At 61.1% G+C, this 25,592-nt stretch overlaps 2 protein-coding genes across 2 annotated transcripts; both read right to left on the bottom strand.

Annotated features, from left to right (window-relative positions):
• Positions 1 to 683: 683 nt before the first annotated feature.
• Positions 684 to 11,222, bottom strand: SHISA7 (shisa family member 7). The gene is made up of 4 exons (XM_065920797.1): positions 10,543 to 11,222; positions 8,779 to 8,933; positions 6,757 to 6,906; positions 684 to 5,102 (listed from the first exon to the last, which is right to left on the bottom strand). Exons 1-4 carry the CDS (start codon positions 11,220 to 11,222, stop codon positions 4,459 to 4,461), a joined length of 1,629 nt encoding a protein of 542 aa, XP_065776869.1. The 3' UTR covers positions 684 to 4,458.
• A 6,415-nt stretch (positions 11,223 to 17,637) lies between these two features.
• Positions 17,638 to 25,537, bottom strand: ISOC2 (isochorismatase domain containing 2). The gene is made up of 6 exons (XM_065920796.1): positions 25,393 to 25,537; positions 21,997 to 22,134; positions 20,129 to 20,338; positions 19,798 to 19,868; positions 19,538 to 19,655; positions 17,638 to 18,042 (listed from the first exon to the last, which is right to left on the bottom strand). Exons 2-6 carry the CDS (start codon positions 22,129 to 22,131, stop codon positions 17,962 to 17,964), a joined length of 615 nt encoding a protein of 204 aa, XP_065776868.1. The 5' UTR covers positions 22,132 to 22,134; positions 25,393 to 25,537; the 3' UTR covers positions 17,638 to 17,961.
• Between the last annotated feature and the right edge of the window lie 55 nt (positions 25,538 to 25,592).

Genomic DNA, 25,592 nt, shown 5'->3' with positions numbered 1-25,592 from the left:
AGGGTCTTTGCACGGAGAATCATTGGGGTGAGCCCTAACCCGCCATGACTAGTGTGTGTCCTTATGAAGTGTGCCGTTTCACCAAGGAGATGAGCGTACAGAGGGAAGACGATGTGTTGAGTGCCAGCACTGCCCGCAAGCCCCCAGAAGCTGGGGTGGGGCTGCACGGGCAGATCCTCCCACCCAGTCTCAGGAGGAGCGAGCGGGTCCTACGCACACCTCCCTCTCAGACCTGCGGCCTCCAGCAGCTCGGGGAGAGAATGCGCTTCTGTTTAAGCTGCCCCGAGTGTGGTACTGTGTTCCCACGGCCTAGGGAAACTGACACAGCAGACACCCCCCCCCACACACACACACACTTTAATGATATTCAGTCAAAAACTTCGATGTGAGGAGGTGCAAACAAATAGAATCTGCAAACAAATGCTTACATGCTCAGAGTCAAGACACGCAGGAAGAAATCAAGGATTTAAAAGCACCTGGCAGGGCAGCCCCATGCCCGACTCCTGACCACCCAGCCGCAAAGACACTTGGACGCTCACGCTGCCTCGGCCACAGGACTCCCCAGTGACCTGCACATGCGGAGGTGGAAGCCCGTCCTTTCCCCACAGTAAACCTGAGGCTGGGGGTCAGGAAAACATCTGTTTATTTAAAAAAAGAGAAAATACCAAGTGGAGCTTGGCTGGCTGTCCTCACCAGGGAGCTGAGGCAAGAGTCCGGTGCTGGGGGGAGGAGTAGGGTGGGGAGGGGTAAGGAAGCAGGCAGAGCTGCGGAAGGTCTTTTGGTCCAGAATGGGTTATCTTCTCTCCATACTGCCCTCCACTGTCCCCTCACTGGAATGTGTGTGTGTGTGTGTGTGTGTGTGTGTGTGTGTGTGTGTGTGTGTGTGTACGCACACGTGTGCGCACAAGCCTGTATGATGTACAAGGCGGCAGGGCAGCGGGGAGACTCAGATGGTGAGGTCTCAGCTCTGGAAGCATAAAGGGGGTCTGGCAGGACAGGCCCACTTCCTCACCCACCTCGAGACCTCTCCCCACTATGGCTTATTTGAGATAAGAGGTCAAGGCCCCAGGGTCAGGCAGCCTGTTGCGAGTGAGTGATGCGTGGCGGGCGGCGGGGGGCGAGATGCCTGGAATCCAGGCCAGGAAAGAGCGAGGGGAAGGGGGGGGGTGAAGAGAAGATGAGAGGCCCCAAACCCTGCAGCTGTGGGGGCTGGAGAAGGCTGAGTGCTCCTTGGGGGTGGTGAGTGGAGGGGCGGGGCTCTGGGGGAGCTCAAGCCGGCTCCTTCTGGGGGAAGTCACAGTCTGCCGTAGGGACCCTGGGCATGTGGAGGCCCTTGCAGGGAGCAGCTGCAAGCAGGGGGCTGAGAAACTGCCACTGGGGCCCTGCTAGACTGGGCGTAGCCCCTCAGTGTCCTGTGTGGTGGGAGCCGTGTGGTGTGTGCTCAGTTGCTCAGGCGTGTCCGACTCTTTGAGACCCCATGGAGTATCACCCTCCAGGCTCCTCATCCATGGGGTTTCCCAGGCAAGAGCTCTGGAGGGGGTTGCCATTTCCTCCTCCAGGGGACCACGGTGGGAGTTGAGGGCCAATTATCCGCCCCAGGCTCCCGATGAGAAGGGATGAGCTGAGGTGCTGCTATTTGTGGAGAGAGAGAAGAGGAAGGGGGGGCGGCCCAGAGGAGGGAGAAGAGGCCCCCCAACCTGGCCCTCGGGGCTGGGAGAGGGGGCGTGTAGCCCTTTAAGAGTGGGGGAATGGCCGCCCCCCAAACATGGCTATGTACAAAGAGAATTTGGGGCAAATTGTGCGTTTGGTGTTGGGGACTCCCCAGAGGGTGAGGGGGCAAGGGGAGAGCAGGGTGCTCATCTGCCCTCTTGGGGAGGTGCAGAGCGCAGCCTACCCCGCCGCGCTCCAGCCGTGCCCTCCCGGGACGAGGGGCCAAGGCAGCGGCGGACACCACTGAAGGTCCTGGGGAGGTCAGCAGCTGTTGGCCTGGCCCCGGGCATCTCCAGGGAGAGTTTGGCCTAGGCCCATGGCCTGCGGTGCCAGGGATGGGACTGGGGCAGTGACATCACCCAAGGACTGGAAGGCCTCCCTCTGGGGATGGTAAGAGGTCTCTGTGTTGACCCTGTCACCGATCAGATGGTTGGGTGAAGGGCAGTTATCTGGAGGGACTGGTGCCCTCACCCAGGGGTGAGGGGGGACTGACCAAGGCCAAGTCTGTGGTCGGGTTGAGGCAGGCATCAGCCTGAGTCAGGAGCAAGGCAGTGACATCACCAAGAAGGGCTGGAGTAGGATGATGTCATCAGAGGGAGCCCCACCCCACGCTCTCTTTGAGGGAATGGGAAAAGAATATGTATTGTGCTGGTTCCTCTAAAGGGAACGACTGTAGGTGACCCCACAAGACAACTGAAATATAGCTGTCCGAGTACTTGGCTCCCAAGGGGATGGATCTTGGAAGGTGATGGTCCATGGTTGACGTGGATCCTGGTAAATGACATAATTGGGTGTCCTGGATCCTGGGAGAGGATGATGTCACAGTTATGGTGGATCCCAGTGGATGACGGTACCAAGGTTGAAGTGGATCCCGGGAGATGATGATGTTGGATGTCATGGGTCCCGGGACACCATCGACTCTCATGGATGCTGGGGGCTGGTGACATCATGGCTGAATTGGATCCTGGGAGGTGATGACACCATGGCTAAGGTGGATCCTGGGGCATGAAGACATCACGGTTGGAGTGGATCCTGGGAGATGATGACAGCACAAATGTGGGGAACTGGGGCATCATCAGTCCTAGTGGATCCTGGTAGATGATGTCACCATCACCATACTGGGTTCTGGAAGGTGATGACATCACGGGTCATGGTGGGTTCTGGGGGATGATGACATCATCAGGTGTGGTGCATCCTGGGAGATGAATATGCCGTAGATCATAGGGAACCCTGGGAAGTGACATCATCATCAGGCATGGTTACCACGGGACCCCAGGTGCAGTGCCGCCATGAGTGGTGGAAGTCTTGTGGTGCACACCCCACCCCCACCCCAGCAGGAGGCCAGGACTTCGTTTGTGGAGGTGATGATGTCTGTAGCTGTGGCAGAGACATGGGGCTGCCTGAGAGTCCCCAGGACTCCAGGAGCAGTGGAGCGGCCTCCTTGGGAGCAGAAGCCAGTCTGGGAGTGCGTGCTCTACTCCGGGAGTCACCGGGAGGTGACATCCCTGCACGGGGAGAGGACCCACGGCCCAGCCTCACTTGAGGGGAGGGTCTGGTGGAAATCCCTCACGGCTTGTCCCCGGGGTCAGGGGAGAGAGCAACCAAGCTAAGTCATGGTGGGACAAGGCAGAAACTCTGGTGACACTGTCACAAGGAACGGCCTTCCAGAGCAGGCAGTGTCTCCGGTGGTGACGCCACAGCTCCGGCGCGCCAGGGGCAGGTTGTCACCTCTGGCTGCAGCTTCCCCACAGGGCAGCCGCCCAGCGATGACGCCCGGGGAGCATCTCAGGACCGGGCCCTTCGTTGGTGGCCCGCAGGTTAGCCACGGGCTCTGGGCGGCCCGCCTTGTGGGTGCTGGGCAATCGCAGTGGATGTGTCTCATGGGGATGCAGTCTCTGCGCAGGCAGAGCCAGTGCTGCAGTGCAGAAGGACCTCACCCCGCAGAGGGCCCCAGAGCGGGCTGCCCGTCTCCGGGGATGACATCACAGGGCAAGCCAGCTCCTCTGGCGACGGTGTCACAGGAAGGAAGTGAGCCCCCGTGGTGACGTCCTAGAAAGGAGGCCTTGTGTCTTGTGACGACGTGGCTGGCAAGGCGCTTTCCCCTGTGGCTCGTCCTGGGAAGATGGCTTTGTCTGCAGGCACGGCTTCATAGACAGAGGCATCTTCTTTGGAAGGAAATATTTTCCTGGTGACGATGATGTCCACAGACGCCTTTTGGTGCCAGAGACGACATCAGAGGGTGAGACTTATCTGCGCAGTGATGTCACAGGAGGGCTCCTGGTCTCTTGGGATGATGTCATGGGACAAGGCATTGTTCCTCTTACAACATCACCGGAGGGAGGTCTTCGTGATGACACCGTGGAGCACAGACACGGCCTCCAGTGCTGACTGTAGTGGGCCTGTTCCTCTGCGATGACCTCATGGGAAGCAGGGTTTGTCCCTGTGATGAACACAGACGTTTTTGCTACTGATGACCTCACACACAGGCCTCTTCCTCTGTGATGACGTCATGGGAAGGAGGCCCTGCCTCAGATTGTGACGTAGGAGGAGGATCTTATCTGCTGTGACATTGCAGAAGGAAACTTTTTCTCTCGTGAGGATTTCGTCCAAAACCGTGTCGTTGGAGGTAACCCTCCTGGCCCCCGCAGGTCTGGATTCCAGGCCCCCCAGCCGGGTGTGGCGGGGGGTGCAGGCTGGGATGGGGGCCCCAGGCCACAGCGCCCCAGCCCCCGGCCCGGCCTCGGACGCTCAGACAGTCACCTCGTTCTTGCTGGCCGTGCGGAGGTGTTGGGGCAGGTGATGGCCGGGGATGAACTGCAGCTGCTCCAGCGTGCCCTGGCGCTGGAAGGGCGGCCTGCGGGCCAGCGTGCCCCCACCGCCGCCGGTGTCTGACATCCAGGCGGGCTGTGGCGAGCCGTGCAGGGCGTGGTGGTGGTGCGCGTGCAGGCCGGGCGGCGGTGGCAGGCCGTGCAGCGGCGTGGGGGGGCCCCCGGGTCCCAGCAGCAGGTTGGAGTGCGAGGCGGCCAAGCTGGCACGCGCGGCGGGCTCAGGGGGCAGCGCGGGGCTGCGCGGGGGTGACAGGAGGTGCTCGCGGCTCTGCCGCAGGGCCTCGGGCGACGACAGGAGCAGGTGTTCCTGGGACACGAGGCGTGCGCGCGGCAGCGTGAACTCGTAGCGCGACCGGCCCCCGTCGCCCAGCAGGTGCTCCTGGGACATGACGCGCCGCGGGTGGGGCGCAGGGGCCAGGCCCAGCTCCTCAGGGCCGCCCCAGGCATCCATGCGGTAGCCACCCCCCGTGCCAGGTCGCCGCAGCGCGTGCAGGGGCAGCGTCCCGCGGGGCACCTCTGCCAGGTGCCGGCGCTTCAGGTAGGCCTCGTCCAGGTCCTTCTCGGCTGCGGGAGAAGGGGTAAACCATAGAGCTGGGGCCCCAGCCGGCCCAGAAGCTGCCCACCTCCCAGGGCCAACCCTCTGCCTCTCCCCGCACGGGGCTCCCGCCCCGGAGAATTCCAGACATCACCGGGAACTTCCTGGGAATTAGCCTGGGCAGGGGCACGGTTTTAACCAGTGGGAACAGTCAGGCTAGAAGAATGCATGTTCCCAGGCCCAGCTTGTGGTCATGGGGCCGTAGATGATGAGGGGGCTTGTTTTTTAAATCGCTTAAGAATATCCTTTCTTTTGTGTGGAGAACCCAGCTCTTGCTTTTTGAGGAAACTTCTCTTTCATCCTATAGAAAGTATTTTTCGATTCAACCCATTCGTGGATTGTATCGTCAGTGTTGTGGGTAGAGACAGTATTTTGCAAAATGAAATAGGATAGAAAATTATTAGAAAGTTTCCCACAATAAGAGAATAAGAAAAAAGTGAAGTTGGTCAGTCATGTCCGGCTCTTTGCGATCCCATGGACTGTAGCCCACCAGGCTCCTCAATCCATGGAATTTTCCAGGCAAGAGTACTGGAGTGGGTTGCCACTTCCTTCTCCAGGGGATCTTCCCAACCCAGGGATCGAACCCGGGTCTCCCACACTGCAGGCAGACGCTTTACCGTCTGAGCCACCAGGGAAGCCCATCAAGAGAATAAGGGTGAGTACCATTCATACGATTTTTGTTTCAGCTGTGTGTGTTATTGAAATATCAGTGGTTGAAGTGATATAATATCTGGGATTTGTTTTGAAATAATCCACCAAAAGATGGGGTGGGGGAAGGAGGGAATAAGAAAATGTTAAAGCTGGGTGATAGGAACCTAGGGGTTCATTTTACAGTTTGTCTGCTCTTGAGCATGTTTAAAAATGTCTACAATAGCAAGTTTCAAAACTTCGCTGTAATTAAAAAATTGCCGGTGTACGTAGGTTTTATGAGACACAGTATAAAAACCCTTTCTGACTGTGAATCTCAGTTTAAAATGTGTGACGCCTCCTCCACTACCAGGAATGTCCAATCAGAGTCATGGTGATTGGTTCTGGGGCAAGCTCATGACCTTTTCTTGGTCAGTGGGGTTCAGGCTTGGGATTTTTGCTGCAATCACTGGGAGAGACTCTTCTGGTAAGAACTGCCCTGAAGATTCTCAGGGCAGTCTTTGCCATCACAGGGGGAGATTCTTTCTGAAAATGAAGCCAGCCCACTGTTCAGTGGAGCTGAGAGACGTGGAATCCTGGTGCTAGCTCTTGAGCACCTGGGTTCAGCCACACCTGAACTTGCTGCACACAGAATTTGCCTTATCAAGCCAATGTAGTTGCCTTTTTTTTTTTTTTTTTAATTGTGTTCCTATTAATTGCAAACACAAGTCCTGATGAATGCAATAGATCTTGCGGGGAGGACCATGGATTTGCATTTATGAAAAGCACCCCAAGTAGTTCATTGCGATGCAGAATGACCTTGGGTCTTTCTGGAAGCCCACTTGGAGGGAAAAAAACCCCTAAGCGGGGAATCGAGAGCTTGAGAAGGTGCTCGGGCCACTGTCCAGGGTCCTGAACCCAGGCCCTGCCCCCGCCCCGCCGCCCAAGCAGCAACCCCCCCCCCACCCCCCCCACCCCCCCCCGCCCGGGACTCACCGAGCCTCTTGAGAGAGGAGTAGCGGTTGAGCTCCGATTTCACGGCGGCCTCGTAGGACGGGGGCAGATGCGAGAGGTTGTGGAAGGACCGCGAGCAGGATAGCGTGGAGTAGCGCAAGGAGGGGCTAGGCGGCGGGACGGCCCGCCAGTCTGGGGCAGAGGGCACGGCTGGGGTCAGTCCGGGCCAGTCTGGGGCAGAAGGCACGGCCGGGGTCAGTCCGGGCCTGCTCCCTCGGACCCCGCGGTTCCGTTCCCCGCCCCCTTGGAGTTTTAGCAGCTTGGGGTTCCAGCCTCTCAAAGCTGCAGCAGTCCAAGCTCCCTCTGCTCACTCCCCCCAAGCCCCCTCGGGAGCTCCTGGCTGGGGAAGGAGCAGGAGGCGCAGCCGGCACGTCCTGTGTGCCCCGCCCCAAGCAGGAGGGGCGCGCTCCAGGCCGCTTCCCGCGGACCGCTCCAGGGTTACCCGGCTGGTCCGTGAGGACAGGCTCTCACGGCCTCACCCCTGCCCTATCAGGGTGCCTGGCTCCGACTCAGTGCCAGGTGGGGGAGGGAAGGAGCCCTGCCCGCCCCGGGTGCGTACCCAGAGTGGCAGCGTGGTGTTTGGGGCTGTTGACGTTGAGATGCAGGTAGTTGTGGTGCAGGTTATCTGTGGGGACCAAGAGGGGAGGGCGTCACTGCCGCTGCCGGCGCCCAGCTGGCCCCCGTCCTGGGCCATGTGGAGGGCTCCCTGCTCGCGTCTTCCTGGCCCCCAGTTCTGCAATCTTTGCCCTGACTTCCTTCTCCCTCCTGGATCGTGAAACCAGCCTTGAGCCCAGCTCCAAGACCAGCCTCTCCGCGGAGCTACACATACACACACACACACACACACACACACACACACACCCTCTGCTGCTCGAAACCCTCCGCCGGTCTCACCATCACCGATGGGACACAGTCTAAGCTGGGGGCGGCCTCTGAGGCCTTCCGACCTGCCCCCAGTCTCATCTTTCACCCCTCCCCTCAAGCCCTGCTTCCCTCTGATGCCCAGTGGTCGAGCTCAGTTCTGCCACAGGGCCTCTGCACGGGCTGTTCCGCTGTTCTCCGCATGTTGAACCCCTTCCTCCCCTTCTTTGCCTGAAGACCTCCTCCCTGCTCATCCCTCCAGATCCAGGTCAAATGTCTCTTCTTCATCACTAGTATTCCAAGCCGTCTCCTTTTCTGCGTTCCTGACCTCAGATCAACCCGTGTCCCAGCCTCCTCTCATTTCCTTCCCTGCACACGGGTTCCATAGTCCTGCCCACTCGAGACCCTGCTCCTCTCCGGCTCTAAACTCCTCCCTGGCTCCCCACTGCCCTCGGGACACAGAGCTACTCAGCTCGGCCTGGCACTCGGGGCCCTTCCTGAGGTGCCTGCCCACCCTCTCCCCAACCTCAGCTCTGGGCGCCTCACAAGCTGAGCTCCCCCTGCACAAGAAACTCCCATCCGTCCCCTGGCCACTGCCCCGAGATCTCTTTCTGAGGGCGCCTCCTCCGCTTCTTCAGACAAGAACCTCTGGCCTCTCCCAGCCTCCTGGACCTCTCTGCTGATACTCTGGCCACGCCCGGTAAGAACGGCGGTGACGTGAGGCGAGCCCTCCTCTGATGCTCATTTTATGGGTGAGGAAAATGAGGCCCAGAGACTGAAGCCGGTCGCCCCAGGTCACAGCGGTAGAATTAGGATTCTAACCAGGCGTCTGGCTCCAGACACTCTAACTCAGTCGCTGCCTGCGTCCTTTTGTGTCACCGGCTGCTGGGTGGTCTGACATGAGTTTCTCAGGTGCAGTGGCTTGAGAAACCGTCGACGCGCCCGCGGTGCCCACCTAGGGTGCCCACGGAAGGGCAGGGAGTGGGGCGGGCTCACTGCAGCGTCCGGAACAGGGCTCGGCCGGGAAGGTTGGGGGAGGCAGAGGCCGGGGCGGGGCCACCGTGGGGGCGGGGCCACCGTGGGGGCGGGGCCACAGGGGGTGAGGCGGGGCCGAGGGCGGCCGCAGCCCCGCCTCTCGCTCACCGAGATTGGAGGGCTTCACGGGGTTGTAGAGGTTCTTGGGCGTCCTCGGCGGCATGCTGTCGGGGCCTCCGACCCCTGGGGTTAGGGAGCTGCTTCGTGCCCGGTCTGGACGGGCCCCGGGCCCCGCCTGATGTCTCAGAATGTCCACCAGAGCCCTGGAAGGGGCAGAGGGATGGTCAGTGGCCTGGGGGCTGCGGGTAGGGATGGAGAGAGGGAGGGCGCAGGCCTCCTCCCCGTCTCACCTTTGCGGGTATCTTAGTTCAGCTCGGCTTCTCTCCTTTGACCACGCCCCTTGCTAGCGTCAGTCTGAGCGCCGCCTGCCTCAAGGTCCCTCCGACTCACTTCTCCAATTCATCTGGACCCTACCCCTTGTGTGGTCCTTCCCACAGCGTCCTCTCTGTGGCCCTGTCCCCACCCCGAACCTGGGACCTTACTCCTGTTTCTTTCGCTGCCTTCTCCATAGCGATAAAACCTTAGAATCATCCTTGACTCTTTGTCTTTCCTCAAGGACCGTTAGTAAACCCCTGGATTCGCTCTCCAAAATATATCCCAACCATTTGTCACCACCTCTGCGGCTAGCAGCCTGTCTCTCGCCGTGGATCCACCTGACCTGCCCATTTCTGCCCTTGTCCCTTGCAGTCTAAGTTCACACGCACAGCCCAGGGGTCAGGTGACTCACACGGAGCTCAGGACACTCCAGGGGCTCCCCCGTCACACTGAGGCTGAGCCCCCCTCTGCCCGCTTCTGTCCACCTCCTCCTCACGCACTGCGCCCAGTGTCGTGGGCCTCCTCACAGTCCTCCCAACATGCCACCCCAGGGCCTTTGCACTTACGGCTTCCTCTGCCTGGAGTGCCCTTCCCATAGATACCTGCTTGGTTCTCTCTTGTCCTCCAGGTCTCTGCTCAGAGAGGCCTTTCCTGACCGCTTCATGTAGAACAGCACCTCCCCTCCCACCCACAGCTCGTCACACTGCTTTTCGTCACAGCAGTTATCAGCATCTGAAAGTACATTGCCCCTGTGCGTGGCTTCCCTGGCGGCTCGGATAAAAAAGAATCTGACTGCGATGCAGGAGATCAGGCTCGATCCCTGGGTGGGGAAGATCCCCTGGAGAAGGAAATGGCAACCCACTCCAGTGTTCTTGCCTGGAGAATCCCATGGACGGAGGAGCCTGGTGGGCTATGGTCCATGGGGTCCCAAAGAGTTGGACACGTCTGAGTAACTAACACTGCTTGCTTACTCTCTTAATGATGACGGTAGCCAGCATTTATTGAGGGCCTACCATGTGCCAGGACTGGACATGAATCAACCCAGCTAATCTTCGTTGCTGTCCGAATGGGTGGGGAACGATAATTAGCCCCATTGTGCAGACACAGGAAACAGGCACAGAGAGGTTAAGCAACTTTCCCCGGGTCACACAGCCCGCAGGCGGCTGACCTGGGATTAGAACTAGGTTTACTCGTCAGTGCAGGGATTTTGTCTTGTTCACCGCTGTGCCCCCCAGCTCCTGACTCACAGAAAGCGCTCAAGAAATACTTGCTGAATGAAGACCTGAGCCTACCTCGTCACTCCCTAGCCTGTCACTTAAGTCACCTGTATTCTCAGGCCTCGCCCATCTCCTCAAGGCTTCTGCGCTCCGGGAGGCTGCCTCAGCCTCTGGCCTTGCGGGCCCACCCCCCAAACTCCATGCTGGCCCCGCCCCCGTTGCCCAAGCCCCGCCCCCAGGGCCCCCCCCGCCCCCCGCCCCGGCCCCAGAGTCCACACACCTGGGCACGTTGATCTCCCGGTGCGCCCTGGGCGCACGGGACGCCTTGCTGAAGGCCACTTTGGCGCCGACGCCCACGGCCAGGGCGAAGCTGATGACCCCGCACACCACGTAGGCTGTGCTGCCCCCTGGGCCCTCGCCCCCACGCCCCCCAGCGCCCCCCGCCCGGCCCCCTTCCAGCCACCCGGCCTGGCCGGGCCCAGGCCCCCCGCCCGCGCCCCCGGCGCCCCCGGCGCCCCCGGCCAGCGGCGGCGGCGTGGTGGCCCAGCGCGGCGTGTCGTAGTTGGAGCAGGAGGCCTGCGCCAGGCGCATGTGGCGGTGCTCGCAGCAGAAGCGGTAGTGGCAGGTGCCGCAGCAGAAGCGGTAGGAGCCGGTGCTGCAGTTGAAGGTGGCGTCGTACTGGCCCATGACGTCGTAGTAGCCGTGGCACAGCTCAGCCGGAGGGGGCGCCCGCGCGGCAGCGCCCGCCGAGCTCGGGGTGCTGGCTCTTGTGCCGTTGGCCCCCGGGCCCGCTGCGCCCCCGCCGCCCGTCAGCGCCCCGGTCAGGCGCCGCAGGTGCGCCAGCAGGGCGGGCAGCGGACCCGGGGGCTCGGCGCTCGTGGCGTTGGACGGACGCGCCCCAGCCTGGCCGGTAGTCGAGGCCAGGAACAGGAGGGTCCCGAGGAGCAGGAGGGCCGGCATGGGGAGCGCAGGAGCTCGGCCGGGGCAGCCAGGCTGGGGGGAGAACCGAGGCTGGAACGGTGGACGGAAGAAAGGCGCCAGAGGTGCAGAAATGTGGAGGTGGTGGCGGGAAAGGATGAGGAAGGCAGCCCAAGGGAAGATAGAAGGACGGGGAGAGCGGCGGGCAGGAGCCAGGAGGCGGAAAAGGGGGGGACGTGCGTGGGCCCGGGGTTGGCCAGGCCCAGGGGGCAATGGTCGGTGATGGGGGAGCCACAGAAGAATGCCCCGATGCCACGGAAGGGGAACAGCAACGATCACGGGCAGAGAGGGTCAGAGAGTGATGAATGGGGAGGAAAGAAAGGCAAAGTGGACAGGGGTGTGAAAAAATGAGAGGGACGGACAAAAACCAGAGGAGAGATGGGATGGAGGGAGAAGAAATCAAGGAGGCAGACGAGCGAGAGGGCAGAGGGAGAGGCCAAGAGGAGACAGGGGCCAAGGGCGGCAATGAGGGGGGCGCAGGGGGCGTGGGGAGACGGGGAGGAGAGAGAGATCGGAGTTGAGAATCTGAGTTTATAGACCAGGAGGCGGGCGGGGAGGGAAGCCCGGGCACCGCTGACAGCGGGCGGAGTGCACTTTGTTGAGGGCCCCTCCCTGCACTGTGGGGTGTTTAGCAGCAGCTGCTGGGTGCAGCAGCGTTCACACACACCCCCTCCCCCCGCATCGTGACAACATAGGATGCCTCCAGGCATTGCCAAGTGTTCCCCTGGGGGCACATTTGTCCCCCAGTTAGAACTGCTGGCTTAGACCCCATGGTCCTCAGCTCCCCCAAGGCTTACTTTTCTCCTTTACTTAGGTCTGATAGTCTTAGGTCTTGAGCCTCTGTCTCCCTTCTCTCTCTACCCCACCCCCACCCTTACCCCTCTCTCTCTCTCACACACACACACCCTTACCCTCACACACACACACACCCCACCCTTACCCCTGTCTCACACACACACACACACACACACACACACACACACAGAATCTTACAATTTCAACTCTGAAGTGTCTCCTTGCATAGCTGGCAAGTCCAAGCAGCAGTGGTTCCTCTCCCAGACTTGCCAGGTGCCTGACACTGGACACACCTAAGTCCTCACGTGCCTCAGTTTTCCCATCTGTAAACTGGAGGTGAGGGTGGCTATCATTGGGTGGTTGGAAGGACGAACCCATGGCAACCCACCCAGTATTCTTGCCTGGAAAATTCCATGGACAGAAGAGCCTGGCGGGCTGCAGTCCGTGGGGTTGCAAAGAGTTGGACACCACTGAGCGACTGAGCACGCAGTCAGAGGGCTTCGGGCAGCGCCTGGCCTAGTGCAGGTGCTGTGCCCCCTGGAGGGGACGCAGGATGAGAGGGGCCGACGGACGGGACGGCCCCACTGTGTCTGCAGGCCAGCAGGCGGGTTCCTGCAGCAGTGTGCACTGAGGCTGGGGGTACAGTGGTGGGTGAACTGCAGGGTTCCGCCTCTGTCTTTATGGGGCTTGCATTCTGGCACGGAGACAAAGCCAGTACACAGACACGTATCAATGGGATACACGTTGAAAACTGTTATGAAGAAACACTAAGAAATTATGAAGGAGGCCATGAAGAAATAAAAGCAGCGTGAGGAGGTGGGAGTGAGGGTGGGTGAGTGGGACTAGTTTAATAGATGTCTGTTCGCTGTTATTTTTACCCTTTGTTCCTCCCCATTGAGTGCACGTGTATCTCGGGTCCACAGCATTATCAAAGGCTGCTGGGGGCTGGGATGCGGAGAGGGCTGTGGGAGACTGAGGCGCCGCCCGCGTCCCCGTGGGGCCTCAGCCTTCCCTTTGAGCTCTGCTCTGGCCCCTGTCCTGCACCCCCTGCTCACTCCCTTCTGGACACCCCCGCCCGCTGCGTCACTGTGATCTGAGAAGTGCCGTGGCCCACACTCTGGAGAGCACTTCGGCAGCTCCTCCAGAGTTAAACATGTAGGGACTTCCCTGGTGGGCCTCTGGTTGACAGTCTGTGCTCCCAATGCCGGAGTCATAGGCTCTGTCCCTGCCTGGGAACTAAGATCCTGCACGCAGCAGGACGTGGCCCAACACACACACACACACACACACAATTAGAGTTACCACATGACCCAGGAGTTCTACTCCTAGGAGTCTGCCCCAAAGAGTTGAAAACATGAATGTCCTTAGCAGCATGGTTTACGACAGCCCCAGAAGGAAGACCAGCCAAGTGCCCATCAGTTGACAAACGGTAAACAAAATGTGGTCTAGCCATTCAGTGGAATAATACTCAGCCACGAAAGGGATGGAGCACCGATACATTCTACATCCTGAAGAACCTCAGGACTTTAAGAGAGAAAAGCCAGACACAAAAAGTCACATATCGATGATTACATTGATACGAAATGTCCACAACAGTCACATCCATGCAGACGGAAGCTGATAAGTGGTTGCCTGGGGCTGAGGGCAGCTGGGAAGAGGAGCTGACTGCTCAGTGGGGGCAGGGCCTCCCTTGAGGGTAACGAAAATGTTCTGGAACTAGACAGTGATGGTAGTCACACAACATCATTAAATACTATTGACCTGTACACTTAAAATGGTAAATTTTGTGTTACATATATTTTACTACAGTTAAGAAACAACAACAAAAAAAAAACCTGATATACATCAGATGGTGTGACAGCTAGATTTTGAACTCAGGGCACCGCTGCCCATAGATCGTGGATGCCTCTATTCCACACAGAGAAATGCGGGCTTTCATGCTCGCAGACACAGCCGTTCAGAGTGACAGATGCACGTGGCGAAGTGGATTCCTTCATTCACACAAGGGCTGCCATGTATGGTTGGGCAGGTTGTGCACTGCAGAGAGACTGACTCCTTCCCAAGGCACGCTGGTGGGGAGGCATCCATCTGTGGGAAGGGGCACTCCTTCCAAACACACACCAGGGTGCCATCTGCCTGCTAAATCACAGATGCTGGGGAGCTGCACAGGGCCAAGGGCTGCCCCACATGGGCCAGTAGTTTGCAGGCTCGGTGCCTGCACTGTGCCAAGCTTCTGGTGGGGCTCCATCACAGAATTTCTCCCTCTGCTGAGAGTGCCGTGGTCCCCTCCAACTTCACACACAGGCGCATTTCCAGGGAAATTCCAATTCCTGGTCATTGACAGCTCCAGGGAGTGGGGCAGGAGGAGCAGGGCATACACCCCCTCAGACCCAGCCACACACACACACACACACGGCACCTCTGTCAGCGGGGCCCCAGAGCCTCTCGCTCCTGCGTCCCACCTCTTGCCCTGCAGCAGCTACCCCTGCCGACACTGGGCCAGATGCACAGATACAGGGGACTGGCTCTTCCTCTGCCTCACAGAACTATGCATGGACACACAACAGAGCTTGTGTCACAGTGACACAGAACACAGGGCACCCACGTGGTGTCCCGGACACAACATGCAAGGACACCCAGTATCATCCTGGTAGCACACCCGAGCCTCCTCCCAACACACACGCAGTACAGCTCCCTGTGGACACACAGCCCTGCGTCTATGGGCATTCCTGCCCACAGCACCCAACAGTCAGACACAGTCTCAGACACCACGACACCCTGGGACTACACACAGCTCCAGGACATGGCCAGAGACCCGCCCCAGCCAGCTGCACCTGGACACGCTGCCCACCGCCCGTAGACCATGGACGCTTGTATTCCAGCCAGACAGGCAGCCTCGTGGGTACGCATGCCAGTGCAAACCCCACGGCAGAGCGTCTAGAAGCAGGCATGTGACCCTCCGTCAGACACGCCCAGACAGCACCCCGTCCCGGACACACACACACACACAGGAAGGCACGATCCTCCTCCTACCCGCAAGCCATCTTTTCCCTCCCTGCCCCGGGCACAGCCAGCAGCTCAGGGCCAGAACCCAGGATCCTAGTCTAGGAGCTGAGAGATAACAGATGTGGGCACAGAGCTTGGGGAGCCAGTGTGAGATGGGGTCCCTGCGCTCCTGGAGAACCCCGTCCTCCCCCTGCTGCCCTGCCAGCACTGCGTCCCACACCTCACCTCCCCACCCCTCTCCTGACCCTGTCAGCTGGGCTGGGGGGGCAAGGACTGCCTCCTGAGATGCCTGGGAGCAGAGAATGAGAACAGGATGAAGGTGAGGGCAGAGGGTTAGAGAGAGGGAGACAGAGACCCAGAGAGAGAGACACACACAGAGACTCAGGGAGAGAAACGGAGCCTCGGGGAGAGGGACAGAGACCCAGGGAGAGGGACGGAGACCCAGGGAGAGGGACAGAGACCCAGGGAGAGGGACGGAGACCCAGGGAGAGGGACAGAGACCCAGGGAGAGGGACGGAGACCCAGGGAGAGAAGAACAGAGATGAAGAAGAGGGATATTCTTCTTCCTTCAAAGAAACTGAAGATATTCAAAGAATATTCAAAGAAAAGAGGACAGAGACCAGGGAGGGCACAGGCCCGGAGGGCGAGCAGTGACGGGGAGAAAAGACCCGGAGAACTGGTGATCGAAGGAGAGCGAGAGAGAAGGAAAGAGAGAGCCAGAGAAGGACCCGCAGAGGGAGGAGACCCAGAGAAAGTCAGAAACCTGATCTCGGGCTGCGGGGCGGTGGAGAGGGGTGGGCAGGTGGGCGCTGAGGGTGCGGGGGTCTGAAGGCGAAAGGCTGGCGGGCCTCCCGGGAATGTCTGGAGTTGAGGGTGGGTTTGGGGTAGGGATGTGAAGAGCAGGCAGCAGGAGGGGGATCCGGGTTCAAGAGGAGGCGGACCGGCCGCAGGGGTCTGGGCGGGAGGCGGGGATCCCAGCTCCCGGCGGGGGCGGCGGGGTGGAGGGACTCGGCCCCGCCTCCAGCTCGCCGCCCGGGGGCCGGGGTTTGAGGGAAAGACGTGGCCGGTCCCCACGCACCCCCGCGGCCTGCCCGGGTGCCTAGGCCTTCCCGTCCGCTCTCTGTCTCTGGGAGTCTCTGCGTCTCCCGGTCCTGACCTCCTCCCGGGATCTCGCCCCACTGCCCCTCCCTCGGCCCGCCGGCCAGTCTCATTTCTGCGGGGCGGTGCCCGGGGTCACGGGCTCTCTTAGCCCGGCTCTCTCCACGTGTCTCAGCGCATCTCTGCATCCTGCCGTCTCTGCCCCACGTCTCCTCCGCGTGCCAGCATTCCCTCCTCCCCTCTGGCCCGCCAGTCTCTTCTCTTCACATCCCCGTCTCTCGCTACCTCCGACTGCGCGTCTCCATCTCTGGGTGTCTCTTTCCCAGGTTTGCTGTCTACAGATCTCTGACCCTGTGAGTGTCTCTGTGCGCCCCCGACCCGGACCACCCATCTCCCTCCCCGGGCCCTCACTCTCACTCAGGCTCGGGTTAGAGGGGCGGGGTGGGGGCGCGCTGCGACGGGAGCTGTGTGTTCCCAGCGCAAAATAGACTCCTGTTGCCATGGCGACGCGAGCGCGGCCTCCGAGACGCGAGCCTTCAGGCTGGGGGGTGAGGAGGGGGGACACCTGGATCGGGAAGGCGGGGGCCGGGGGCGCTGGCGCCCAGTCCCAGGGGTTCCTGGAGGAGGGGGAAGCAGGGACTCCTAGGTCCCTGTGGAGAGAGGGCCCTGGGCGCTCTGACGCGGGGTCCGGTGACCCGGCCTTCTGAGCGAGGTCTGGGATCCAGGGGCGGGGGGGCCGGGGTGGGGGGAGATGCTCTGATTCCCCAGTGGGGGCGGTCTGGCTGAGAGCTCTGACGCTTGGGTCCCTGGGGGACTGATTGCCTTCTTGGGCCCCCAAAGGTTGCGGGGTGGGGGTGGGGGAGCCTGAGAATCTAAAAGGGCTGAGGGGCCCTGGCTGGGGGGCTCGTTGAGTCCCGACTCCCAGATTTCCAAGGGGGCTGTAGAATTCTGGGAGCCCCCATGCGGATCCCCGGGCTCTTGCGTCTTAGGGGAGCAGGGACCACTCAGATGAAGCTATCTGTCCTTCCCATCCATCCGTCCATCCATTCATCCGCATGCCTGTCTCTTCCTTCCTCCGCGTCCCCAACTCCCTCCTGCCTCAGTTTCCCCCTCCGCACCGGGGTGCGGCCGCGCTCACCTCACTTTCCGGATGCGGGACCCTGGGGGAGTCGGGGGGTGGCGGCGACGTGGGGGGCCGGCCGGGGGAGGCAGAGCGAGCGCGTGTCTGCGAGCCAACCCGGCTGGGAGTGTGCGCGCGCGCTGCCTGGGGGGCGGCCGGCAGCGTGTCGGGGACCCGGGCCGGCAGTCCCTTTGGGGGCAGATGCACGCCGGCTGCGGTGCAGATGTGAGTGGCCGCCCTCGCCTTTGCCTCGCGCCGCCGGCTCGGAGTTGAGCGGAGGCACCACCCCCTCCCCACCTGCCGGGAACCCCTCTTCCCCCGCCGCCCGCGGGCCCCGGTCGCCCCCGGGACACCCCCCAGAACAAGAATGGTTCGGCCCACAGTCACATCAGTGTTTATTTTCCGCGAGCGGGTCCCACACAGCCTGTGACGCCCTCCCCTCCGCCGCCCCTTGGAGTGGCCCGGGGCCGAGCCCCGCCTCCAGCCCGGCTCGACCAACCCTCGCCTGGCTCCGGGAGCCTCATTTGCATTTCCGGGAGCTGCGGCCCAATGGGAAGGCGGCACCCACCGCCCTCCCAAGGGGGCGGCTCTCCCGGTGGACTGCACCACTCTCGGGACCCGGCGACGGGGGGAGAAAGAGCGCCTGCCAGAGTCCCGAGGACAGGAGAAGAGGGTGTCTCCGCTCAGCGCAGGGTGGCGAGGTCAGCGGAAGAGGGGGTTCTGGTCTTGGAAAAGGCCCAGCAGTCCGCTATCGGGGCTGGGCTCCTTGATGAGCTTCTGGACCTGTAGGGGGTAGTCAGGGGTTCCCTTCTCCACGACAGATCCATTTTCATTTCCCTGGCCGCCCCCGGCCCCCGGCAGTAACTGGCCAAACTAACCGCCCCCACCCCTCAAGGCTTTCTGGTGATCTCCCTTTCACCACAGCTACCAAGGTTAGTGCCTGATCATCTGTCGCCTGGGCCCACCTTGGCAGCTTCGACCACTGAGGGTGACTGACTGTCCTGGGGCTTCCTGCTTCTTAAGTAATCTAACCTCTCAACTCTCAGGTCCAGCCCACGCCTTGCGCCTCAACTCTGGAGGCACTTATGCAACTGCTTCTTAGATGCTGGTGGTCATTTGACCTTCCACCCCCTCCCCCATCAGCGCACAGCCTCAGCAGCCGTGCTCAACCTGGAGCCTCTCTGGACTACCTTTTCATGCACTGCGCCCACCACCAAGTCCTCTCATGCTAACCTACAGAAGTTACAAAATAAAAGTGAGCCAGGCCTGTAATCCTGCTGCCTCCACCCTCGTTTCCCTCCTTCCTACCCCATGTCCATGAGCCGCCCAGCACGGCACACAGATCTGACAGTGTCCAGCTCCCAGGTGCAACCCCGACAAAACCTTTAGGAAGGCTCTGCTCTGGCTCCTCCCCGCCTCCCGCCCCTCCTCCACTCTGAGCTCACCGTGCCCTGCTGTGGTTCCTTGAATAAGTCAAGTTTAGTCCCACGTCCAGGCTTCTGCCCTAGCTGTCCACTCTGCCAAGACTGCTTTTCGGATGACCGGTTGCTGACCGCCCCCAGTTCAGGTCTCCGCTTTAAGGCCACCCCCAGGAGGGGCCTCTGTGTGGCAGCCCCCCATCTCATCGCTCACACACCCCACAGATTCCCTCCCCAGCTCCTGGCCGCCACGTGAAACTGAATACAGATTGTCTTTTTCTGCGATTGCCCCTGGACCTGCCACATTGGCTGGCACACAGTAGGTGCTCAGTAAATGCTCAACAGACCTGATCTAAGAGGAGAAGGGGCAGACCTCAGAGGACTGGGATACTGGCATATTCCATTACTCTAAGGGCCAAGGTGCGAAGCCGTGGGCTACCCAGTCAGACCTGGGTACTGGGAAGTCCACCTGAATGGTGGCTGTGAAGGCTGGACCTGAGTGTCACAGAATGGAGGGGGAGGAGGGATGCTGGGGAAGGGCCAGGGGGCGCTGTGGACAGGGTCCCTGTGGCTCCCTTCCATCTCCACCTCGCTCTAAAGTCCCCTTCTTCTGGGAGGCCTCTGGACCACCCTCAGCAACCCGTCCTGGCACACCCGGCCCCTCCCCTGCTTTCTCTCTACAGCGCTTAGGGTCAGCCGGCTTCTCTGTTCCTGGATGTATGGTGTTGACCTGCAGTCTCCCCTGGGGGCGGCAGCCGCTATGTTCTGGGATGCATTCTGCCGCTGTACCGTGGGAGCTGGAAAGGCATTTGCTGTTTGCGTGGGAGAAGGGGGAGGTCGGGTGTGGGGGGGCCCAGTACCTCCTTGAACTGAGGGTGGGCGGCGTCGCCCACGAGCTGAAAAATGAGCCCCTCGCTGGTGGAGAGGAAGGCGCCGCTCTGGCGCATCCGGGACAGCGCCACCAGCCGGTCCACCTGGCTGAGGGGGTGAGGGAGAGGGTGTCGGCATCTCGGTATGCACGCCCAGACACCAGATGAACTCAGCAAGGATCCGCCCCCGGGATCTCCCTGGGTGGCCCAAACCCAACCCACACGCACCCCACCCCTGAGAAGACGCTCACCTCCGGGAGGAACAGGCGTCCACCACCACGTGGACCTGCAGCCCGCGATCCAGGAGGTCCAGGGCCGTTTGCTAGGGGCAGAGAGAGGTCAGGGCCACCCCAGCCAGGAGACGGGGGCCAGGGTGGGATGAGGGCGGATCAGGGCAGGAGGGGTGGGGATTATAGCGGGATCCTCGGCAGGATGAAAGCCCAGGGGGTCCTGAGTGTAGGTGAAGGTCCCAGGTCAGGAGGGGAGCCACGGGTCAGGAAGGGGAGTGGCCAGGGTTCTGGGTTTTCAGGGTGGGGAGGTCCCAGGTGGAAAGGAGGTCCCAAGCGTCAGTGGGGGTCTCACCAAGATACAGGCTTGTGTCTCTAAGCCACAGAGGAGCACGGAGCGCAGCTGGGGCCGAGCGTCCAGCTCCTGCTGCACCGCAGGCACCATGCTGAGGCAGGTCTTGGTGTGCGGCTGCAGGTCCTGAGCGCCCAGCTCAGGCACCGTGGGGCCCAGGCCCTGCGGGTACTGCTCAGTCAGCACAGCGGGCACATTTAGCAGCCGGGCCACCTGGGTGGGGGGCGGAGGAGCGAAGGTCTGAGCCCAGAGGGGCTGGGGCCTGGAGCCCGGATCTGAGGGAGGAGCTGTGGGGCCTGGAGCCCCGGGTATGAGGGAGGAGGTATGGGGGCTGGACCCCCGGGTCTGAGGGAGGAGGGTCTGGGGGTCTTGACCCCCGGGTTTGAGGGGGGAGGTGTGGGGGCTGGACCACCGGGTCTGAGGGAGGAGGGTCTGGGGGTCTGGACCACCGGGTCTGAGGGGGGAGGTGTGGGGGCTGGACCACAGGGTCTGAGGGAGGAGGTGTGGGGCCTGGACCCCTGGGTCTGAGGGAGGAGGTGTGGGGGCTGGACCACCGGGTCTGAGGGGGGAGGTGTGGGGGCTGGACCACTGGCTCTGAGGGAGGAGGTGTGGGGCCTGGACCCCTGGGTCTGAGGGAGGAGGGTTTGGGGGTCTGGACCACCGGGTCTGAGGGGGGAGGTGTGGGGGCTGGACCACAGGGTCTGAGGGAGGAGGTGTGGGGGCCTGGACCCCCGGGTCTGAGGGAGGAGGTGTGGGGCCTGGACCCCCGGGTCTGAGGGAGGAGGTGTGGGGCCTGGACCCCCGGGTCTGAGGGAGGAGGTGTGGGGCCTTGACTCCGGGGTCTGAGGGAGGAGGGTCTGGGGGTCTGGAGCCCTGGGTCTGAGGGAGGTGTGGGGCCTGGACCCCAGGTCTGAGGGAGGAGGTATTGGGGCTGGACCACTGGGTCTGAGGGAGGAGGTGTGGGGGCTGGACCACCGGATCTGAGGGAGGAGGTGTGAGGGCTGGACCCTGGGGTCTGAGGGAGGAGGGGCCGGGGGCCTGGACTCCTGGTCTGAGGGAGGAGAGTCTGGGGGTCTGGACCCCCGGGTCTGAGGGAGGAGGTGTGGGGCCTGGACGCCGGGGTCTGAGGGAGGAGGTGTGGGGGCTGGACCACCGGGTCTGAGGGAGAAGGTGTGGGGGCTGGACCCCGGGGTCTGAGGGAGGAGGTGTGGGGGCTGGACCCCGGGGTCTGAGGGGGGAGGTGTGGGTCCTGGATTCCTGGTCTGAGGGAGGAGGTGTGGGGCCTGGACCCCGGGGTCTGACGGGGGAGGTGTGGGGCCTGGACTCCGGGGTCTGAGGGAGGAGGGTCTGGGGGTCTGGAGCCCCGGGTCTGAGGGAGGTGTGGGGCCTGGACCCCCGGGTCTGAGGGAGGAGGTATTGGGGCTGGACCACCGGGTCTGAGGGAGAAGGTGTGGGGGCTGGACCCCGGGGTCTGAGGGGGGAGGTGTGGGTCCTGGATTCCTGGTCTGAGGGAGGAGGTGTGGGGCCTGGACCCCGGGGTCTGAGGGGGGAGGTGTGGGGGCCTGGACCCCCAGGTCTGAGGGAGGAGGTGTGGGGCCTGGACCCCGGGTCTGAGGGAGGAGGTGTGGGGCCTGGATCCCGGGTCTGAGGGAGGTGTGGGGCCTGGACCCCGGGGTCTGAGGGGGGAGGTGTGGGGGCCTGGACCCCCGGGTCTGAGGGAGGAGGTGTGGGGCCTGGACCCCGGGTCTGAGGGAGGAGGTGTGGGGCCTGGACCCCCGGGTCTGAGGGAGGAGGTGTGGGGCCTGGACCCCCGGGTCTGAGGGAGGAGGTGTGGGGCCTGGACCCCCGGGTCTGAGGGAGGAGCGCTGTACCTTGAGCATGCGCGCAGCCACAGAGACGATCTGGCGGAAGTACACAACGTGGCGGAACTTCTCCTGCATGTCGCACAGGAAGAGTATAGAAGATTCGGGGAGAACGCGGCCCAGCGCGGGTCTCGCAGCTGCCATGTCCTGGGGTGGGTAGAGGGGCCCAGGGAGTGCAGTTAGGCTCAGAGGGGGCTTCTCTGCATGTCCGGGGCCCACGCACTCACACCCTAGACTCCCACTGTGACCCTCCTGCAGCCTGGGGGAGACTGAGGCTCTGAAGTGTCCAGCTGGAGGGCACGGCCAGCTCCTGAGGGGTCGGGATGCGGTCCTGAGGCAAAGCTGCACCGCCCCCCCCCCCTCCCCGACGGCCTGCGATCCCTCAGGTCTGACTGCCTCTCTGAATGCAGTTTGCTCACGCGTGAGGCTCACTAGCTGAACCCCGCCGCCTTGGGGTCTTAGACAGAAAGGCTGGGGTACCCGCGGCGTGGAGTATTATTCAGCCATGAAAAGGAAAGGAGCACGGACACGCCATGGCGCGGATTTCCGCACCGTGATGCTGTCGAGTCACAGCACCAAGCTGGACCGTCCACCGAGACGGAGCAGGCTGGGCGGGGCGGGGGGGGGGGTGGGGCGGCAGAGGAGAGAGTGAAGTGGGGCATGGGGTTTCCATCTGGGAAGATGGAAATGTTTTGGAACCAGATAGCGGTGCTGGGTGCACAATATTAGGAAGATACAAAATGCCTCTTAATTGTACACTTTAAAATGGTCAGGATGGTAAATTTTAGGTCATGTGTATTTTGGCACAATTTAATTTTTTGAATTATTTTTATTTTGTTTAATTTCTGACTGTGTGGCATGTGTTCCCCAACCAAGAATGGCACCCGTGCCCCCAGCATTGGAGGCACAGTCTTAACCCCCTGGGCCTCCAGGGAAGTCCCTCCCACCATTAAAAAGAAAGAAAGCCCTTCAACTAATAAAAATAAATGGGGAAAAAAAAGCAAGTAATGTAAAAATTAAGGGGAGCACTGGTAGAGCCACCTGGCCAGCAGCCCTTTTAAAGGGGAGGACACTGAGGTCCGGGGGAGGGGTCCATGAAGGCGGAGGTGCTGCGGGGACTAGAGGGGTGACTGCCCCCTCTCCTCATCAGGGCCCTGGACACCCCGAATCTCACGGTCCCAGCCCATGTTCCCAGAGACTTGTGTCTCTGGTTCCCCGAACTGCTGCACAAATGGGGAGTCCTGGCTTGTGTCTGCAGCTTCTCCCATCTCTGCCTGTCACTCATTTATTTGTTAGTTTATTTAGGAAACGAAGGCCCTGGTGCCTGGGCACCCAGTGGAGGGCAAGCCGGCCGACCCTAGCTCAGGGCAAGTCTCAGTGTCAGGTGGGGAGTCCACAGCTGGTTTTGGTTATTCTTTAAATTGAGCACATCTACCACTGAAAATGTTTCCTACATGTGTCATATCTAAAGTTTAAAACCTAGTGGATGGCTAACATGGTGGATTTTATGCTGTGGGAATTTTGTCTCGAAATACAAATGGAAGGGAAACTCCCTCAAAAATGAAACCACACTGTGTTACTTCATTGTGTAATCACAGCTGTGGCCAGGGTGAGGATTTCTGGAGAAGCTACTCTGTCTTGGCAGAGTTCTCCCGGAGAAAGTGGAGAGCGAGCAATCTTTCTGAAAACACAGAGCTGACCCCGTCACCCCACCTCGGCTCTCCCCAGGCCTCCTGGCTTTTCTCTGTCCTCAAGACTAAGGGTTACCCTCCTCCCACAAGGTGCCAGATTGCCACATCCCCTTTTAGGGCCTTGGCTCAGGCAGCTGCTCCACCTGGAGAGCTCTCCTCACTCTGGTTCCTGGTGGTAACTCCCCCAACAGATGGAGGGACTCTGCAGGAGCTCCCCTTTGGGCTGGTAGGAGTGTAACCGGGCAGCAAGCACCCCCTAGGGAGAATCATGTGCCCCCAGTTCTCAAAATTACAGATTCACAAACCCTGTGACCCAGAGAACTCATGTGTTTAGCCTGAGTGCTTATCCTGCAGACATGCCTGTGCAGTAGCACAAGTTATTCATTATGGGACAGGGCTATTCACTATGAGACCCCTCCCTGAGCAAAAGAACAGAAATAAACCCAAACATCCACGGTTAGGGCACTGGTAATCACAAGCAAGATCTTTAAGTAACAACGTGGAGAAGCGTCTGAGAGATGTGAACCGGGTGGGGGGTGGGGACAGACAGAACAAACAGTGTGTGTAAACAATGCTCCCATTTGTGCCAAAATGCAAGAAGGAAAAAAAAAAAAAAAGCTTGCCTACTGCTGCAATCTGTATTTGCTCTCTGGTGAGCAGGTAAGAACAGGCTTTTTCTGCAGTGACAGGATGTTTGACCGTGTGTATGACTCTGTTGCTCTTAAATTTTGACAGTGTGTAAACAGGTTGTCCAGTCAGGTAAACACAATACAGTAAACTACAATACAGTGAATACAATATAGTAAAACGTTCACATAAGACAAGAACCTAGCCAAACCCATCTGTGGCATTAAAGTCATGATAATGGTTGTCCTCGGGCAGCAGTAATGAAGGAGGGGCTGGGACCTTGCATGCGGGGTGTTTGGTTTCCGCGTTTGTATGCTGTTCACACACTCTTTGTGAAGTTATGTGAGCTGTGTATCTGTGATTTGTACTTTTCCCTACACATGTAATAAACTTCCACAAGAAAGTTTTGAAAATAGAAAACAGGGAGGCCTCGCTGGCCGCCTGTGGGGCTGGACTGGAGGTGGAGGCCGGGAGGGCAAGGTCCAGTCCAGGTAGCGGGGACGGAGAGGAGGGGGCAGGCGGGCCTGGTTTCCAGTCGGCAGAGGGTGGGCTAATTCCTTGGCGAGCCCACCTGATTGAGGCAGAGGAGATGAAACACGTTGGGGCGGGGCCGGGGCTGGAGACAGAGTTTGGGGGTGCTCTAGGGGAGTGGTGAGGATCCAGAACGCAGCTCGAGGCATAGGAAGCCCGAGGCCCGGCGGAGGAGCGGCCCACGATGGGCGGCCACCTGCGGAGCGAATCGGTCTGTTGAGACCCCTCCCCAGGTGGCCCGGGCGGCGTGCGTCCGCAGCCCAGCCTCGCTGGCTGTGTGACCCTCAAGCTTCACGCCTGTTTCCTTCTTGGGGAAACACCCGCCGAGCAGGAGTGATGCAGGCACTCGGCACGGAGGGTGCAATCGGCCCTGGCCACTGTGTCGGGCGCGGGCAGGAGTCCTGCCCCGGCCGCGTCCCTTCGGCCACGGATGGCCCCGCGGAGCCTCGGTCCCCCCAGAGGCAGGCGGGGAGGTCGGTCTCACCGCAGCGCCGGCGGGGCCTTACCCGGAGGGCGCCGGGCCTGCCCTCCGCAAGTGAGGCCTGCAGTCACTCACCCGCTGCCGTCGGACTCGCGCAGCTCGACTCGATCGGCGGGGTCCGCAGGCCGGGTCAACGTTTCTCACCTTCTGGACTCGGAGCCCCACCCGCGCCCTCCGCGTCCCGCCTCCCGAGCCGATCCGCCCAATAGGCACTCGCCTAGCTCTGCTCCTCCGCTGGCAGCCAATCCACGAGCGCCGCTTCCTCCCCCTCCCCG

Source organism: Muntiacus reevesi, chromosome 2, assembly GCF_963930625.1.
Source record: "Muntiacus reevesi chromosome 2, mMunRee1.1, whole genome shotgun sequence".
In the NCBI taxonomy this organism is placed as follows: Eukaryota; Metazoa; Chordata; class Mammalia; order Artiodactyla; family Cervidae; genus Muntiacus; species Muntiacus reevesi.
Note: the sequence above shows the minus strand (reverse complement) of the source record. Positions and strands in the feature narration are given on the sequence as shown.

Excerpts from the sequence above, each read along its gene's own strand:
- SHISA7 (XM_065920797.1), bottom strand. The coding sequence starts at position 11,222 with ATGCCGGCCCTCCTGCTCCTCGGGACCCTCCTGTTCCTGGCCTCGACT. Across the intron at positions 8,934-10,542 it reads CGGGAGATCAACGTGCCCAG|GGCTCTGGTGGACATTCTGA; the intron begins GTGTGTGGACTC and ends TGCCCCTTCCAG. Across the intron at positions 6,907-8,778 it reads CGTGAAGCCCTCCAATCTCG|ACTGGCGGGCCGTCCCGCCG; the intron begins GTGAGCGAGAGG and ends CCTCTGCCCCAG.
- ISOC2 (XM_065920796.1), bottom strand. The coding sequence starts at position 22,131 with ATGGCAGCTGCGAGACCCGCGCTGGGCCGCGTTCTCCCCGAATCTTCT. Across the intron at positions 20,339-21,996 it reads TGGCTGCGCGCATGCTCAAG|GTGGCCCGGCTGCTAAATGT; the intron begins GTACAGCGCTCC and ends CCCCCCACCCAG. Across the intron at positions 18,043-19,537 it reads CCCACCCTCAGTTCAAGGAG|GTCCAGAAGCTCATCAAGGA; the intron begins GTACTGGGCCCC and ends TACCCCCTACAG.